This window comes from Melopsittacus undulatus, chromosome 6 (assembly GCF_012275295.1).
Source record: "Melopsittacus undulatus isolate bMelUnd1 chromosome 6, bMelUnd1.mat.Z, whole genome shotgun sequence".
In the NCBI taxonomy this organism is placed as follows: domain Eukaryota; kingdom Metazoa; phylum Chordata; class Aves; order Psittaciformes; family Psittaculidae; genus Melopsittacus; species Melopsittacus undulatus.
In genome coordinates, this window is record NC_047532.1 from 49,719,519 (window position 1) to 49,734,943 (window position 15,425).

Below are 15,425 nucleotides of genomic sequence, written 5' to 3' on the forward strand. Positions count from 1 at the left end.
TAATTTTAGCTAATAAAGCTACCCAGGAGCATTTGGCTGAGGTGGAAGAGTCAAAAGCTGTAATGGAAAAAGAACTGAGAGAGAAGATCAGTAAACTGGAAAAGGAGCTGGAGAATGCTAATGATTTACTGTCTGCTACTAAGCGCAAAGGTAGGGATAACACTGGGAAGTAAAATCTTAATATCATCTTTCATAGAATCATAGAATAGTTAGGGTTGGAAAGGACCTTAAGATCATCTAGTTCCAACCCCCCTGCCATGGGCAGTGACACCTCCCACTAAACCATGTCACCCAAGGCTCAATCCAACCTGGCCTTGAACACCGCCAGGGATGAAGCATTCACAACTTCCCTGGGCAACCCATTCCAGTGCCTCACCACCCTTACAGTAAAAATTAATGAAAATACTCTGCTGAATTTCTGTAGGAAGTAAATACATTAATTCATCTTTAGTCATTTCTAATCATGGATTCTAGGAGTTTTTAATGTGTCTGTGTTTATATATATCTATATATATATATATGAAAATGCTGCTTCTTTTCTCTGCCACAAAAATGCATTTAATTCTAATGTTTTTTGGAAGTTTTTTTTTGTTAGTCTGACTTACTTACCTTTTAAAAGAAAAAGGAGAGGAAATAATACCTTAAGGCTGAATCATCAGGTAATAAGAATGATAATAATCTTCCTCTTAAAAAAAAATAAAGAAGGCAACAGGCAAAGCCCTCTCCTTAAATTTACATTTAAGTCTTGTCAGTATTTTTTTTTCTTTTTTTTGTGGAAAATAATTGTTTGCTTCATGTAAGTGATTTCTAAAGGAAAGAGAGAGCAGAGCAGGAAGGAACAGAGGCATGAAGTATATTTGCTAAATTGCTGTGTTAATTTAATTTAATGAAAGTAAACCAGTGTTCTGCCACTCCAAACCTGTCTCAGTTTGCTAAGAAATCTAATGTTAAGCTTTGCTCTAGCTGTTTCAATTGCTTATGTTCAGAAATGATCTGAAGTTTAACAGTCTAATAGCAAAAACTTTTAAGCATTTCAAACTAGTCAGAGATGTTGATAACCTATGACGTGGAATATTTTATATAATACCAGTAATTTTGCACGTGTATGCATAATATAGGTTACAGAAAACTCTTAAACCAGTAACTTTTAAAGGCTTAAAATAAAAATTTGAAATACAGTAATTATAAAGCACAAAGGTGTATGATGACAGTCTTTATATTAATAACAGTTATTTATGATGGGAATTATTGCAGTTTTTCAATAGTAATTGGCATTATGTCTTCAGGAGCCATATTGTCAGAGGAGGAACTGGCAGCTATGTCTCCCACTGCTGCAGCAGTAGCTAAAGTAGTCAAGCCTGGAATGAAATTAACCGAGGTAAGTGAGAAGAAACTCTTCTATTTCAAGGCCATTATAATGCCAATAGAGATATGCTAGTAATGCAAGGTTGCAGATTTCATTTACTATTTTGGATTTAATGTAATGCCTGACTGAAGTCAATGAAATCTTTTTGCTTGAGGCAGACTTTAACAACTAAGTCACTGGGATATTTTTCAACATACCTTACAGTTTTTCTTCAGTGTATCAAAATATCTGTAGGTCTTCAAGTTCTTCTTCTGAAATACGTTCATGTAAACTTATTTTCTGTATGTGTTTTTGGCAGGAGCCTTGCTTTTTTCTTATTTACATGTTTGTTTTAATCTGTGCTGCTGTGCTTTTGGCTTTTAGTTGCAGAAAAAAACAATGACAAGTCAGACTTGCTATAGAGGTTTTTTTGCAGTTCTGTTTATGAAATTTGTGTTTTCATTTTGTCTGTCATTCTGTCTAGACATTAAAATACTTTTGTGCTTACTGTTTTCTTTTGTGATACAAGTTTTGATATTTATATTCTCTTAAACTTGCCCAAGATTTGTCTCTTTTATATAGGTTTTTTTTATTGCGTACTATTTCACTATAAAAACTTGCCATTTTAAAATTAATACGGATAACTGCTTTGCCCTGGTATGAGTCCTAAAAACACATTGTTTTGAAAGTCCAACCTGTTTTTCTGAATTAGCTGGTTTTAGAGCTGTATGAAATTGTACTGCCTTAAGATATAAATTGTGTAATTACAAGCGGCCTTTTTTTTTCAAGAGGTCTGTGCAGATGTATTAAAAACAAACAACAACAAAAAATTCAACACCAAACTCTTTTGTTGCAGCTGTACAATGCATATGTAGAAACTCAGGATCAGTTGCTTTTGGAAAAGCTGGAGAATAAGAGAATCAATAAATATTTGGATGAAATAGTGCAGGAAGTAGAAGCCAAAGCACCAATCTTAAAACGTCAGCGTGAAGAATTTGAGCGTTCCCAAAAAGCTGTTGCTAGTCTGTCTGCAAAGCTTGAACAAGCTATGAAGGTCAGTATAAAAAGAACCTTGTAAAACTATGGGTAAAAATGATTTTTTAATTTTCTTAATTTTAATAGCTGTTAGTAAATGTATAAAATGGATCTTTTAATTAACTTCTTTTGTTGGAAAAATCTGTTGAACTTTCTAGCTTGTGATTTATTAGGCTGTACAAAGTATTTCACAAAACCAACATTTTTTAGAGGTTTTTTATAGTGAAGACTTAAATATGATGACTTAAAATCCCTGATTTTTTGGGAACGTAGAATTCCTTATGAGCAAAGATTAGCATTTGTCTGTCTAAAATAAAATTGGACTTCAGTGTTTGCTTCCCGTTTGCTTCCCGTTAATACGTACACTAATACATCATGGCTTTTGAATCCTGAATCTGTAGAGTTTAATCTAAAGTAGTAAAGCACAGTTTGGATCACAAGGCATGTCTCTGATGTTATCTTACTGAAAAATAATATATTTAAGCAAGATTGCTATGTGTTTCTTAATGTTTGTATGCTTGCAGGAAATCCAGCGACTGCAGGAGGATGCTGATAAAGCCAATAAGCATGCCTCTCTGCTTGGAAGAGAAAACCAGAGACTGGAAATACAAGTAAAAGATCTTTCACAGCAGGTAGAACAAATATTGCTCTGGTTAAAATGTACAATTGCAATATATTTATTAACATATTGCTGAATTTCTGAAGTTTACTTAGAAGTTGTGTTCAGCCAAAGTCATGTAGAGTTTGGTTGTCATAAAAGCCTTAGTGATGTTAAAAACTTCTTAGGACAACATGGCATTTACATTTCTGCTTAAAAAATTGTAATAAGTGATGAAAAATGCAATAAGCAATGCTGCTTTAAGATAATACTGTTAAACATTTGACATGGAAAATGCGTGTGTATATATAACACGTAACTTGTTTTGGGATATATTCAGAACTGCACACTTCTGATCTTGAAAGGGTTTCCTTTTGCTGAACTGGTTTTTGCGTAATGTAATTGTCTTACAAGGATTTATCGACTGTAATAGTTTTTATGTTGCAGGAAAAAATACTTTATTTGTAAGTACTTTGTATCTAATGTATTGTTTTTCAAAGTGAACTTTTAATTCTGTGCAAGTCTTATGCTAGAATATTCTCTTTCAGATTCGTGTGCTTTTAATGGAACTTGAAGAAGCTAGAGGCAATCATGTGATTCGTGATGAAGAAGTGAGTTCTGCTGACATCAGTAGCTCTTCTGAAGTGATATCTCAACATCTAGTCTCTTACAGAAATATTGAAGAACTTCAGCAGCAGAATCAGCGTCTCTTAGTGGCTCTTAGGGAGCTGGGAGAGGCTAAAGAAAAAGAGGAGCAAGAAACAACATCATCTAAGTAAGCTATCTCTTCTAGTAAACTGCTTGTACTATGTAGTAACAGGGATTTATTCAAATACTTTTCAGATTTTTGCTTCTGATTGAGTGCACATACATATATAAGTGCACATACGCTTATGAGCCACTATGTAATTCATAAAGGCAAATTGTTATTAGCATTGCCTTCAGGTTTAGATTAAAATGGCTCTGTATCAGCATATCTTGTAATAGGTCCTCATCAAATTCAGAAGTAAAAATGGTTGTCCATCTCTTTAGTGAATTTCAGACAACAGTGCTGGTTTTCAAAACAGATAAGCTTTCATTCCGCAGAGCTGAATAGAAAATTGAAATGTTCCTATCATACACTAGCTGGATATATATATGTGGATAATACCCACAGACAATGTGATTCTGTATTAAAAGTTTCTAGTCTGATTCTCTGCTCATGCTAATGAATGATTGAAGTTATTCACATAAGTAGAATTGCATCTATTCTGCTTTTCATGAAAGAGGTCTGTTTTCTTTGACATCTACCAAAGGGCAATATTTTTATAAGTTTGCTCAAAAAAATCAGCGTTGCTTAGCTTTCAGAGATGCTATAAACATAAATTGGAGGACTGAACATAAAATGCAAGGGTATCTCACTATGCCGCGCTGATTATGTTGGTGAAAACAGCTGTTGTTGGTTTCAGAATTTCTGAGCTTCAAAGTCAGCTTGAGGAAGCTCTCAATGAGCTAGAAAAACTGCGCGAATCACGTCATCATCAGTTGCAGCTTGTCGAGTCTATAGTTCGTCAGCGGGATATGTTCCGCATATTGTTGGCACAGACAACAGGAGCTGTCATTCCTTTGCAAGGTAAACATCATGTTTCTACATAATTGAAGAAATAGAAAAAAACCCAGTAGTTTGTTACAAGTTTTCAGTAATGCGCTGTAATGGTACCTACTAACTTCTCTTAATCTGGTATTCAACTTTTACCTTTACTCACTGGAAAACCCATGAATTTGAATTTAGACACGTGGTTTTATTTTTACAATACAATAACTTGTTGCAACATAATCACCAATGTGTAGTGGTGGGTATGTGTGTTCTGGTAGCATACTGTAGGTATAAAGAATGAATTACTCAGGGAATCAAGAGTTCTAGCAATACAGTATTAGTTTTAGCCATGTTTTGGTGTGGTTATATTATCTTCTGCTTTGGTAAGCATTTATTCAATTACTGCCTTTAAAATCCTCTTTATCTTTTCATAGCCTCAAGTATGTTACCAGAGGAGATATCTCTTACATCTACTCCAAAGCGCTCAAATTTACCTCAGACCATGTCAACTCCTGCTTCAGTGTCAATGACTGAGTCAGTGGAGACTCTGGAGGCTAAGGCTGCGCTTAAGCAGGTATATTTTCCAATAAATGTTGTAGAAAGCTATCACTGTGGGGATTTTTTTTTGTTGTTTTTCTTGTAAGCACTTTAATGTATGTTCTTCGATACAGTTACAGGAAGTTTTTGAGAACTATAAAAAAGAAAAGGCAGAGAATGACAAGTTACTGAATGAACAAAATGAAAAGCTTCAGGAGCAGGTCACGGACTTGAGGTCACAAAATGCAAAGATATCTACACAGCTGGAGTTTGCTTCCAAGCGGTAAATCAGCTAATTTTTTTCATTACCTTATGTGTGTGGTCTTTGTTGGTAGGATCATGTTGACTGCCTGATACCATTTACTTAAGAGTTGCCAATTTAATATTCATCTATTCTGTTAAAGAACACAAAGGAAATAGTTAAGATGGGATCAAGAGTACATCTTCTAGTTGAGTGAGCCACATATGTGAAAACCAATGCACAAGAGCACAAAATGTAGCTGTGTACATACACTTTTTTCAATTAAGATCAAGCAATTTAATGTGGCAAACACACTTTGCTTTGTTGTTCCTTGTGAAGTTATGAAATGCTGCAGGATAATGTTGAAGGCTATCGTCGAGAAATAACATCTCTGCATGAAAGAAACCAGAAACTCACAGCAACAACTCAGAAGCAAGAGCAGATAATTAACACTATGACTCAAGACCTGAGGGGAGCTAATGAAAAACTGGCAGTGGCAGAGGTTAGTAGTACAGTGTGTTATACTGCTAAATATTCCAAGTTAGGACTGGAGTTTTTCTTATGACTATCTTGAAAGCTGTCAGAAACTTGAATGTGTGGCTTTTTGAGTGTGTTAGCTATTAAACTTGTAAAAGCTTTTGTGCTTGTATATTTGGTTTATATACTTGTAACATTCTGCAAAATACCTCAAGTACTGCTTGAAGTTGTAAGAACATTCCGAGGGTGTTTCGATTTGCGGAGGAAGACAATGTGATTACTCACACTGTTGTGTTCTCACTCTTCTTGGCTTAATTTGCATGAGTTTTGATTTACAATTTATAATCTTAAAGCTTTTCTTTTTCTTTTTAAATTAGTATGAACTAATAAGATTAATGGAGAGATTTGGGATTGATAACAATCTTATTATTATTTGTTGTCTTAAAGGTGAGAGCAGAAAACTTAAAAAAAGAGAAAGATATCTTGAAGATGTCAGATGTGCGTTTGACTCAACAACGTGACTCTCTGTTAGTTGAACAAAGAGGACAGAACTTGCTGCTTGCTAATTTGCGAGCTATTCAGGTATGTGGCATTATTCTCGTGTGCAAGTTTGGTTTGTCTTTCAGAGTTTTCAATAAATGCCCCTAGAAATCTAATAACAGTCATGACATTGAGTCATTTTTGTTGTTTTTGTGGGGTATTTTGGGGGATTATTTTTGTTTTGAATTACCACTGAACATAAAATACTTGAGCTACTTGTTTAAGCAAGTTTGTTATTCCTATCTTACAATATGATACTCCGTTATTTACTTGGGCAAAGTCCTGAAGATTTTGAGTTGTTGAGAAGGGTTTTCACAATAAAATAGAAATAAAACAGGGAATCAAAATTAAATTAAAAAGTCTATGTATGAATTTTTATAACAGCAAAATCTACTAGTTGCTGCCTTGTTAGTTTAGTTTTCTAGTATTTTAGGGTGTATGTATACTTTCATATTTTCTGTTGTAAGGTATATTGACTCTCATAGTATAAATACTTAAGGTTGCACATTTTATCATGTGATGGAATTCTGTTTCTGAGCTAGATCTTTTGTATTTCTTTAATCCCAGGAATTACATTGCATGTATAATAGATTTTTTTTTCTAACAATACTATCAATATTACTAAAAAATCTTTCAAAACTAAGTCATAGATTTTAAGTGCTACTTTCTGTAATTTTCTCTATCTGCCTACTGTTGTTTGCTCCCTGCAGTAATTATTTTATAGATTACTGAAGTGTATTGTAAGCATTGTGTCTTATGGTCTTTTATCAGGGAATACTGGAGAAGTCTGAGACAGATACAAAACAAAGGCTCAATAGTCAGATAGAAAAACTAGAGCGTGAAATATCTCAGCTGAAGAAGAAACTGGAAAGTGAGGTGGAACAAAGACATTCCCTTACCAAAAATCAAGAGGTAAGTATAAATATAATAAACTTATTTCAGTTAAAATAAAGCCACAGTTTTATGGCTTAGTGCATTGTTTTTCATCTGTGAAACTTACAAACATAGCTAGTCTTTGTGCCATTTCTGAATAATTACAAGTTTAAGAACCTTGTGTTTTCAGGTTCATATCCTTGATCTTAAGAGGCAACTCGAGACTGAGACAAACCGTCACATTAACACGAAGGAACTTTTGAAGAATGCCCAGAAGGAAACTGTGATGTTGAAACAGCAGCTTAACAATACAGAGGCTCAGTTAACATCTCAGTCATCACAGAGGGCTCCAGGGAAAGGTAAGATATTTTTCCACATTGAACTTCTCTTTATGTCAAATATTTCTGTCTGTAGAATGGTAAAATTTGTCATAATTTAGAATTAGGAGGAAAGTACACTAAATAATAAGCCTCATCATTATTAAAGTCACATATTCGAACAAATGATAACCAGGATTATTTGCTAAGTGAAATTCATGTCCAAGCAGCCTTTGACAAAGAGGAAAAATAGAGCAAAACTTTTATTAATGGATCCCTTATTACTTGAAAGAACTGAACTCTTATTAGGTTCCTTATTTTTAAATAGCCAATTTTATTGTAAGCCACTATTGTGGTTGAGGCTGATAATTTAGAGAAGCTTTGTGGCAGTGATACTCTTTTCATGTTACTGGATTTTAGTTTTTAACAGAACAATGGTTTAAAAAGCTGAATTAAACTTCATCAGTTAATGAATGTATTCTAATATTATAGGTCAGCCTAGTACAAATGAAAATGTGGATGATCTTGTAAGTCGACTAAGACAAGCTGAGGAACAAGTTAATGACCTGAGAGAGAGACTCAAGACTAGTTCTAGTAATGTGGAACAATATAGAGCCATGGTTCTTAGTCTAGAAGAATCCCTTAATAAGGAAAAACAAGTAAGTAGTTACCATTGTTTATTAGAGAAAAACAAGAAACAAAATGAAAGGGTTTATTTTTTGGGGTGTTTTTTTTGTACTACAGTACAGTCTGTAGGACTTAAAGGAATTACAAAAAAGCTGGTCAGTTTAGAAGACATTATAATATAATGTACTTAGACCATATTTTAGAAAGCTTTTAATCATGAAAACGCTATACCTTTTAAAGTTTAAAATGCTGGATTGTAAATTTTGCTCAGGGCTGTGTTCTGCCAATGTCCTCCTTTGAAAGAGGAGATTTGACTTTTTTAAATTCTTGCTTGTTATAACCCTTTGATCAATGGTTAAAAATACTATGTAGCTCTCAATCAAAAACAGTTAAATTCATACCTTCTTGCATTGCTGATGACCTTACTGATAGCAAAGAAAACTCTGTATGTGATATTAATGGGAAAAGCTTGAGAATCTCTCATACATTCCACCAGGATAATACAGAATGAAGCCTCTTTTTCCAAGTCACAGCATATCAAAATAAGGTAGATTGGGGAAAAGAATTCTTATTGTCTACCAAAAATAAAGTGTCACTGGACAGTGGAGTGCTGTTTGGCTAGTATCCAAGTTCTCTGACTGTCTCTGTTCTGTTACTGTAAAAATTTCATTGTGGATCAGTATGCTTTAACAATATTACAGATTCTAGTGTGTAATAGAGATACCCTAACTACTGCAGATTTGATTGCAGTCACCTTAAACTCCTCTTAGGTGTACTTCATGAGGTATTACAGCTTTGAATGGAGGAAATGGGGGAAGGAAAAAAAAATTCAATGTTATTCATGATTCTCCACATCTTCAGTGTTGTTCTAAATGAGATGCTGAGAATAGCTATTTTGATTTTAAATTGTTAATAAAATACTGGGTTTGCATTAGTCTATCATATTTAAAGGAAAACATATTGATCTCTTACGGATTTTAATGAAGGTGACAGAGGAAGTTCGTGCAACAGTTGAAGCTCGTCTGAAGGAGTCTTCAGAGTATCAAGCACAGCTAGAAAAGAACCTGATGGAGTCAGAGAAAGAAAAGCAAGAACTGCGAGAGGAGAAGCGTAAAGCTGTGGAGAGTATGGAACAACAGGTATGCACTGAATGCCCCCTCCCTTTAAACTCACCTGCAGACAGTCCACAAGAATGTGCTTTTACATAATTCCATAAACTGCTTTTTTTCTTTTTCCCCACAGTACTGTAGTGTCACAAACTAAACCTTTTAGAATGTACAGAAGGCTGAGTAGTACATTAACCTTACCACTTCGTTAGGGTGATTGTGTATTTTAAGCTATCACTATCTTGCTGAACTTTGAGCAGTCTGTAGAAAAAACATGAGTAAAAGCCTGTGAGAAAGGTTTCAGAAAACCCTATTTCAAACATGACCCAATACCAGCTTTGTAGCATGTATGTCTTTTAGAGTGGGCAATGCCCTTATTTGTCTGGTTTATATCTGGGCTTTTACTGAGGTTGAAAGAAACAAGATGACTGCAGCTAGAATTACTGCAGGCCCAACTCTGAAATAACAGCAATATCTTTTTACCAGAAAAGAGTTCTGTGTATTAGTAAGTCAAAATCTTGAAAGTATTTCCCTTTTTTAAAAGAAATACTAATTTTAATCTAAAAATAATAAAATAACCACCCTTTGGTTCTACATTGTTCTTGATGGTCTGCATTCAGATCCTTGCTGTGTTCACTACTCTGTAAAATACTTTGCCATTTAATATTGGTTTTATTCTTGTTTTATTTAGTTTTGTTTTTGTTCTTCTCCCTCCACTGTCACTTTAGCTATCGGAACTAAAGAAGAGTCTGTCAACTGTGCAGTCGGAAGTTCAGGAAGCTCTTCAGAGAGCCAGCACAGCTTTAAATAATGAACAGCAAGCCAGACGTGACTGCCAGGAACAAGTATGGCAGAATTTGTATTTGTAGTATTTGCCTATTTTAGCTAGAGGTAGTAAACTTGTGATAGATTTTTTTTTTAAACAACTGATAGTTTCTCAGTTGAACTCAAAACATTTTTTGAAGATAGTACTGCTAATCAGGGACTTTTGGAGACAAGACACGTGCTGAAAGAGCACATTATTTTGTGAACAGCTGCTCATTTAATGCTTTGTTTTTGTATCTGGTGAAAGTGGTAATATGAACTAACAACTATTTTAGAGCACTTGATGTCATCTACCTGGACTTTTGCAAAGTGTTTGACGCTGTCCTACACAACATCCTTGTCTCTAAATTGGAGAGACATCAATTTGATAGGTGGACCACTCGGTGGATAAAGAACTGGCTGGATGGGTGCATGCAAAGAGTTGTGGTCAATGGCTCAATGTCCAGCTGGAGACCAGTAACGAGTGGTGTCCTCAGGGATCGGTGTTGAGACCAGTCTTGTTTAACACCTTTGTCGGTGACATGGACAGTGGGATGTTTGCTGGTGACACCAAGCTGTGTGGTTTGGTTGATATGCTGGAGGGAAGGAATGCCATCCAGAGGGACCTTGACACGCTTGTGAGGTGGGCTGATGACAACCTCGTGAAGTTTAACCATGCCAAGTGCAAGGTCCTACATCTGGGTTGGAGGAAACCCAGGCACAGCTACAGGCTGGGTAGAGAAGAGATTCAGAGCAGCCCTGCGGAGAAGGACTTGGGGGTGTTGGTTGATGAGAAAATGAACATGAGGCAGCTGCAGTGTGTGCTTGCAGCACAGAAAGCCAACCATATCCTGGGCTGCATTAAAAGGAGTGTGACCAGCAGGTCAAAGGAGGTGATCCTGCCCCTCTGCTCTGCTCTCGTGAGACCTCATTTGGAGTATTGTGTGCAGTTCTGGTGTCCTCAACATAAAAAGGACATGGAACTGTTGGAACAAGTCCAGAGGAGGGCCACGAGGATGATCAGGGGACTGGAGCACCTCCCATATGAAGACAGGCTGAGAAAGTTGGGGCTGTTCAGCCTGGAGAAGGCTGCATGGAGACCTCATAGCAATTTCCAGTATCTGAAGGGTGCCTGTAGGGGGTGCTGGAGATGGACTCTTCATCAGGGACTGTAGTGATAGGATAAGGGGTAATGGGTTAAAACAGGGGAGGTTTAGATTAGATATAAGGAAGAAATTTTTTACTGTTAGGGTGGTGAGGTACTGGAATGGGTTGCCCAGGGAGGAAGTGAATGCTCCATCCCTGGTGGTGTTCAAGGCCAGGTTGGACAGAGCCTTGGGTGCTATGGTTTAGTGTGAGGTGTCCCTGCCCATGGCAGGGGGGTTGGAACTAGATGATCTTAAGGTCCTTTCCAACCCTAACTATTCTATGATTCTGTGATTCTAAACTGACTTTGACTACAAATTTTCGCATCAAGCACAGTTTGTGTCACGTTTAAGAAAACAGGATCACTGTTTCTGTGGTCTGTTTTGTTATGTAAAAAAATTGATTGGGGAGTGTAATTAATTGTTTTTAGTGAATTGCTACCTCTGGCCACCCAAAGACCTATTTAAAATTCTGATTTTTCTTAAGAATTTAAGGGAATCATTTTAAGCTGGTCTGGGTGTTATTTCTTTGCACGTATAAAAAATATAACGTTAAAGGTAATAAAGTCTTATTTTTTATATATTTTTCCACAGGCAAAGATGGCTTCTGAAGCTCAAAATAAATATGAACGGGAATTAATGCTTCATGCTGCTGATGTTGAAGCATTACAGGCTATTAAAGACCAAGTTTCCAAGAACACAGCAGTAAGGCAGCAACTAGAGGAAGCTGCTCAGAAAGCTGAGTCTGAATTGTTAGAGTGCAAAGCCTCCTGGGAAGAGAGAGAGAGAATGATCAAGGTATGAGTGTTCTTATGGTTTCAGTGTTCTGTTATTTTTAATTAACAGAAATTCAGCCACAGGCCTCATATCTATTGAACATTTTTGTTGTAGGATGAAGCTTCAAAACTTGCATCCCGCTGTGAGGATTTGGAAAAACAAAATAGATTATTACACGAACAGCTGGAAAGTCTGAGTGATAAGATGGTGACTTCTATGAAAGAAGCCATGCCAACTGCAGTAAATGTTTCTCTCAATGAAGAAGGCAAATCCCAGGAGCAGATCTTAGAAATTCTTAGGTAAATTTATCTCTGGGCTCCTTCCCTCAGTGAGTGTAAATTAGTTGCCATTTATTAGTTCTGTATTAATTTATATTTGAAAATATTCTATATTCTATATTTCCCTTCAGGTTCCTTCCATTTTGGTATTCTGTGATTGATAACATAACATTTTAGCACTGTTTTGCTAGGCAGTAGGTGGTTGTACTACATCAGTAACAATACAGGACATTCTACTCATAGGAAAAACTGTGAGTCAGGAAGCTAAATCAGATTTTAGGAAATGTGATTGGCAAGAAAGTTTCATAGAGGTGATTTTTTTTTCATTGTGGTTTTTAGCGGATTTATGTAGATTTCCCAGAAGATTTATCTAGGATTTTTTATCTTTGTGAACCTATTTCTATACTGAGTAGACCTATAGATAAAAGATGCTTCAACTTATAATGCTTTGTCTTGCATTTTCATTGACATGATGTGTTGTTTATTTTCATGTTGCAGATTTATACGTCGAGAAAAGGAGATTGCAGAAACTAGATTTGAGGTGGCCCAGGTGGAGAGTTTGCGTTATCGTCAGAGAGTGGAGCACCTGGAAAGGGAACTCCAGGAGCTGCAAGACAGTCTGAATGCTGAGAGGGAGAAGGTGCAGGTATGGTTGGGTATTATTGCTTATGAATTCAAGAAGTAGAGAGGGCTGTTCTGTATGTTCTGGGCTTTATCTTTGCTGCCTGTGCCCAGAAATGAAATTTTGGAAGAATCGGGAGCTTTTAAATAGGGGTTGCTATATAGCCAAGTGGAGAATCTTCTTCGGAGTCCTGTGAAGCCATGTGACAATTCCAGAATTGAATAAATAGGGAAAATAAAGATACTTTCTTTTTTTTTTCCCTAGCCCCATTTCTTAAGTGATATTTACTTGTTTTGAAGTACATGTGAGATAATGAACGCCATACTAGCTTTCCAAGGTGGTGTTACGCCAGATCCGGATAAGTATATATGTACGTGCAAGCAAAACAAATGATTGAGTTAAATCTTCTCAAAAGGTAACAGCAAAAACCATTGCACAGCATGAAGAATTAATGAAAAAAACTGAGACCATGAATGTACTGATAGAGACCAACAAGATGCTAAGAGAAGAGAAGGAGAGGCTAGAGCAAGAGCTACAACAAATTCAAGCAAAGGTTAGTACTGATGTTCATGTAAATTTTTTAGATATTCAAGCTGATGAATTAGTGTCTGGATATATTATTGCTAATTACACTAAGTACGTGATTTAGAGTGTCGTTATTCCTGTATGTCATACACAAATGAAGAAGCTTTTCCCTTTAGAATTTTAGAAGACATAGGTCCTGTCTAGAACACTGGAAAATTTTAAGTTCAGTTTCATTTAAATGAATCAAGGTTTATCCTTGCCTAGATGTATACCAGTAACAGGGATATATTATCAGCAGATAAATTTAAGTGGCACAGGAATAAAGCAGACCACAGCTTTATTAGGAATTTAAAAGGAAGATACTGTCTCTTCTTGTTTCTGCGCACCAGTGGAATGGAATCCAGTGCACTGTTGCTTGGCTTCTAACATGTAATTAATAATCTGTTTCCTGTACCAGAGTACAAAGAGTGAGAATCTAAGATTGTCAAGTTGTATGTATATTTTGTTCCTCTCTGTAGGATTATCCCCTGCTCTTGCTCCTTGTCCTTCTCCCTGCCCCTGGCTGGCTACTAAAAGGCAGAGAGTTGGAAAAGAACCTTTATCAGGGCTTCTTGAAGGTTGATTTTGCTCTCTTTGGCTCTCTTTACTATCCTTGTTTAAGGCCTACCATATTCAATTTCCTTCAGTCTTGAAAGATCCAGAGAGTTCTCCTGTTGTGTTTTTTCAGGTACGCAAGCTTGAGGCAGACATTCTGCCTCTGCAAGAGTCTAATGCTGAACTGAGTGAGAAAAGTGGAATGTTGCAGGCGGAGAAAAAGCTGTTGGAGGAAGATGTCAAACGCTGGAAAGGCCGGACACAGGTAGAGAATGCATGTTTTCAAAGAGAAGTTGAGGGGGAAATGAAATAACTAAAAAAAAATAAATTCTAAATTTTCTTAAAAACAACAGTGAGCCAAGAAGTGTACTTGAATTATAAAGCATTGATTATGCAGCTTCAAAATAGGCTGTTCTGATACACAGGCATTCAGAATCAAAATGTGAAAGTAGTAGCCCTAATTCAAAGACATTTTCTAGATACGGCTGTATAATCATCTTACAAAAGTGCAAACTATTTTCTCAATCTTTCAGCATTTATTAAGTCAACAGAAGGACACCGATCTCGAAGAGTATCGCAAGCTGCTTTCAGAGAAGGAGGCAAACACAAAGCGTATACAACAAATGAGTGAAGAAACAGGAAGGCTTAAAGCAGAAATAGCCAGGTGTGGTATCAGTCAATTACTAACAAGTTCTGTGCAAAGCAAAATAGTTTAAATAAGGCTGTATCTGGAATTGTAATTTCTTCACTGTCTCCATGGAACTACGAAACCTTTGCTATTCTTACTGTAGCTTGGTAATATGCAAGCAAAATTGTCAGAATTGTTCAGAAGTCGTCTTTTAGCTGAACTTGTTACTTTACAATACATTAGTTTAGAATGTGTATTTTACAAATACTCGTTTGTACTGCAAAATCCTAGAAAACATAATTCACTATAGATAGTGCCTGTGATATCACATAAAAGAAATATTGAAATGTGTTGATTATTTTGAACATCTCATTTGCATCTTCCTTTAATCTCTTGTTTAGAACTAATGCATCCTTGACTACAAGCCAGAACCTTGTTCAGAGCCTTAAGGATGAAGTGACTAAAATCAGAACAGAAAAGGATACTTTGCAGAAAGAGCTAGATGCTAAAGTGGCTGACATACAAGAAAAAGTGAAAACAATAACACAGGTCAAGAAAATTGGTCGCAGATACAAGACTCAATATGAGGAGCTGAAAGCACAGCATGATAAGGTAGATGCAATTTCTTAGCAAAGAAAAAGCTTATTGAAAATATATGTTTCCATTTAGTCATATCTAATCTGTCTATATAATCTAACTAATGATCTTCACATTCCATTAGTATAATATTGTACGCTTACCTGTGAAAAGCAGAAAACGATATAATTTATTCTGCTGTTA

The 15,425-nt window shown here is 36.0% G+C and overlaps 1 protein-coding gene across 3 annotated transcripts in view; it reads left to right on the forward strand.

Annotated features, from left to right (window-relative positions):
• Positions 1-15,425, forward strand: part of TPR (translocated promoter region, nuclear basket protein) — a 40,859-nt gene that overhangs the window by 8,340 nt on the left and 17,094 nt on the right. For all 3 annotated transcript variants that reach the window (XM_005146516.2, XM_031046704.2, XM_031046705.2), the window contains exons 10-31: positions 10-150; positions 1,287-1,378; positions 2,202-2,399; positions 2,905-3,012; positions 3,527-3,753; positions 4,427-4,590; positions 4,989-5,128; positions 5,226-5,374; positions 5,672-5,834; positions 6,257-6,391; positions 7,121-7,261; positions 7,413-7,581; positions 8,032-8,198; positions 9,153-9,305; positions 10,001-10,117; positions 11,816-12,019; positions 12,113-12,297; positions 12,775-12,922; positions 13,314-13,451; positions 14,151-14,282; positions 14,551-14,681; positions 15,047-15,257. In XM_005146516.2, coding sequence (XP_005146573.2) covers positions 10-150; positions 1,287-1,378; positions 2,202-2,399; positions 2,905-3,012; positions 3,527-3,753; positions 4,427-4,590; positions 4,989-5,128; positions 5,226-5,374; positions 5,672-5,834; positions 6,257-6,391; positions 7,121-7,261; positions 7,413-7,581; positions 8,032-8,198; positions 9,153-9,305; positions 10,001-10,117; positions 11,816-12,019; positions 12,113-12,297; positions 12,775-12,922; positions 13,314-13,451; positions 14,151-14,282; positions 14,551-14,681; positions 15,047-15,257 — 3,413 coding nt within the window. The remainder of the gene's footprint in view (positions 1-9; positions 151-1,286; positions 1,379-2,201; positions 2,400-2,904; positions 3,013-3,526; positions 3,754-4,426; positions 4,591-4,988; positions 5,129-5,225; positions 5,375-5,671; positions 5,835-6,256; positions 6,392-7,120; positions 7,262-7,412; positions 7,582-8,031; positions 8,199-9,152; positions 9,306-10,000; positions 10,118-11,815; positions 12,020-12,112; positions 12,298-12,774; positions 12,923-13,313; positions 13,452-14,150; positions 14,283-14,550; positions 14,682-15,046; positions 15,258-15,425) is intronic.